Genomic DNA, 3,650 nt, shown 5'->3' on the forward strand with positions numbered 1-3,650 from the left:
AAAAAAATAAAAAAAAAATAAAAAAATAAAATAATAATATAGTGAAATGAATACAAAATATGTTGGTATAAAATGGCATATACATTTGATCAGATAATATATAAAGTGTTATTTAGTTAAAGAAAAAAAATCAACAAATTTACATATTAATATATATATATATATATATATATATATCTAATTGTACATATTTTATAAATAAGGAAAAAAAATTTTTTTTTTTTTTTTTTTTTATTATTATTTTTTAAATATTATGCCTCATGGAAATATTAAATTTCAAATAAACATATATTTATATATATATATATATGTATATGCATATATTTTTTTGTATGTATGTATAAATTTATATATAAATATAAATAACTAAACGTCATTAAAATATAATGAAAAATAAGTACAATGAACAAGTGTGAAAGGAAACAAAAAGTAAAGTAAAAATATAAAATAAAATAAAATAAGGAATATATATAATATTATTCATACGTTTACTTTTTTTTTTTTTTTTTTTAATCCTTTTAACTATACATTTTGATAGTTAAAAATTGTTTTAAAATCATATAAGGTATCATATATAGTTTGATTTTTACAATTATATACTTGTTGATTAAATTTACTAATTATGTAAAAGAAAGTGGAAATATCTTCAATTAATGGATAAATAGGATAATTGTGTACATCATTTGTAAAAAGTAGGTTTATAATATTTTGATTTTCTTTTAATTCAATAATGTTTTTTTTGTCATAATGGTTTGAACAATTCTTGGTTTTATTAAATTCATCTTTTTTATTATTAATGTTATTTTCTTTACAAGAAGTAGTCTGATTATCATTATGATTATTATGTTTTTTTATCTCATTTCCTTGGGCATTTAGATTTTCCTTTTCTATATTTTCAAATATGTTATTATATATATCTAAATTTTCATTAATTAATTGTATAGTATCCTTTCTATATACAGTTGGTTCATATTCATAATATGCTATATAAATAATACCTTCATTTTTTAGTAACTGATTGAATTGTTTCATAAAATATTCATCATTTGGTTTATTTTCTTCCTCATTTTCTTTCACATTTCCTTCCTTATTTTCTTCCATATTTTCTTTCACATTTCCTTCCTTATTTTCTTCCATATTTTCTTTCACATTTCCTTCCATATTTTCTTCCTTATTTTCCTTTAATATATTATTTATTTCACCTTCATTTTTATCATATTCATAATGGTCTTCTCTTTTATTTATTATTTCATCATTTTCATGATCTTTATTTGTATTTATTTTATTGTCGATATCAGATAACTGGCTCATATTATTAAATTCTGATATACTAAAAAAATGTCTAATTTGTTTGAGCAGTTGTTCATTAGAAACATTTTTGTCATACAAGGAACAATTGTCATTATTACTGTATTTATCATTTTGTTGTTTTTGAATAAATAATTTTAACACATCCAATAGTAATAAATAATTTAATGGTTTGTCATAATTTGGAGATGTATTATTATTACAAAAAAAATGTACATTATTATTATATTCTGGAACAGAATTAAAAGAAACGTTACCATTACTCTGAATATTGTTATAATTATTTTCATTATTATATTTTTTTTTTTGTTTATTCAGCTCATTTTCTGTTTCTATCTCTAGATATGTAAAATAGGTTAAGTAAAACCCAAGGGGACATGACCCACTACTATAATCTAACTGTAAAATGTGAATGGTACAATAAGAATTATTTAAATTTTTTTTTACTTGATATTTTAATTTTGGTTGTTTATGTATATAAAAAGCTAAGCCATTTTGTCCAAGGAATGAATAGGTACTTAAGACTACTAATCTGCTTGTTTTTATATGTATATTATTATTTTGGTCACATTCATTTTTAAAAACATATTTTTTCATTTCTTTAAAATTTATATTTGATCCAGTTGATATAACAAATTTAGGTTTAATTATAAATCCGTTATCTAATATAACCTCATTTATTTTTACATTGGATGTATTATAAATTTCAATATTATCATATTTGTGGCATTCGTTTTCTTTTGTATAGTTATAATTTGAGTATGTTATGTGTTTAATTTTTCTATTTATCATATATATAGAATTATTTAAACAAGCTACTCGAGATAGGGCATATATAATATCGTTTAATCCATAAGATGGATATATAAATGCATTTTCGAATAGATTTTGTAATTTAAATTTATTTAATGAGTTTACTAAAATGTGTAGACGTTTTAGGAATTCATTTTTATTTAAGACATATTTTGTTTCTTTTGAAAAACCGCTTAAATAATATTCAGGTATATTATGAACATGTTTACAGTATCCCAGGTCAAGATCAAATAAACCTATACCGTATATAATATAGTCGGAAATTTTGTCTGTAATATTAAATGTATTTAAATAATTTATTATGTTAACATTTTCTGATAAATTTGGTATGTTATGATTTTCGTCATCATGAGGAGGTATAGTAACATTATTTTTATTAAGATTATTTTTATTGAGATTAATATTATTGAGACTCTTATTATTGGTATTATTATTATTGATATTATTATAATTGATATTATTATTATTGTTATCATTATTATTATTATCATTATCATATTTATTATCATATTTATTATCATTATTATTATTACCATTATTATTTTGTTGTTGTGTTCCTCTTTCTTTTATTTCTCTCAAGGAACCTTTTACTTTTTGACTATCCTCGGTTAAGGATTGATTAGGGCTTTTTTTCATAAAAGCATAATTCGAAAAATTGGAAAAAGTATAATTTTTATCATAGACAATATTTTTATATATAAAGTTCATAATCATTCTTTTTTCATTTAAATTTAAGTTGTTATCTAAAAACACTTGAGATTTATTTAAAGGTACTTTTACGAAAATTAAATCATCATTATTATTGTTTTGGTTTATTATATTATTACTGAGTATGGTAGAGGATGAATCATTTGTTATTTTGTTTTCTTCATTTTGTATATTTTGTGTATGATCCTTATTTACATTGTTGGAATTTTCCTGATGTTGTTGTTCATTAAATTTTTTATAGGTTAAATAAAAGTATTGTATACCTAAAAAACTAATATACGTATGAGCATTTAAACTCACTAAAAGATTAACAATATTACTTTCATTATATATAATTTTAGGATTTATATCTATATTAAATTTATTGTTATTAATTTTCATATAATTTTGAACAATATCTTGTAATTCTTTTTTTTTTATTTGAGTCAAATTGGAAAAAGGTAAAAATTCGTAATAAAAATTTTCCAATTCATTATGTTCATTTTGAAACTGACAGAAATTTAATGAACCATTGTAATCACCATAATAATTATTTTTATCAATATTTATTACATTATAGTTTTTAATAGAAAAATATACAGACAATAAAGTATTCAACAAACTTGTTCCACAGATTAATATATCGCACTCAAATAATTTGTTATTTTTTTCATCCATTTGGAGTCTTATTTTTTTTTATTTTTTTTATTAGAATATTAAAAAATTAATAGATAGAAAAAATTAATAATTTTTATAAGGATGCAATATTTAAAAACTTTTTTTATAAAAAAATGATGAGGATGTAAATTTTTATTTAACTTTTTATTATAATATATATATTA

The 3,650-nt window shown here is 19.3% G+C and overlaps 1 protein-coding gene across 1 annotated transcript; it reads right to left on the reverse strand.

Annotated features, from left to right (window-relative positions):
* Positions 1-522: 522 nt before the first annotated feature.
* PRSY57_1037200 (GDP dissociation inhibitor, putative) lies at positions 523-3,486 on the reverse strand (the record flags this gene model as incomplete). Its single annotated transcript, XM_012907959.2, has 1 exon — positions 523-3,486. One exon carries the CDS (start codon positions 3,484-3,486, stop codon positions 523-525), a length of 2,964 nt encoding a protein of 987 aa, XP_012763413.2.
* Positions 3,487-3,650: the final 164 nt, after the last annotated feature.

This window comes from Plasmodium reichenowi, chromosome 10 (genome assembly GCF_001601855.1).
Source record: "Plasmodium reichenowi strain SY57 chromosome 10, whole genome shotgun sequence".
Classification (NCBI taxonomy): Eukaryota; Apicomplexa; class Aconoidasida; order Haemosporida; family Plasmodiidae; genus Plasmodium; species Plasmodium reichenowi.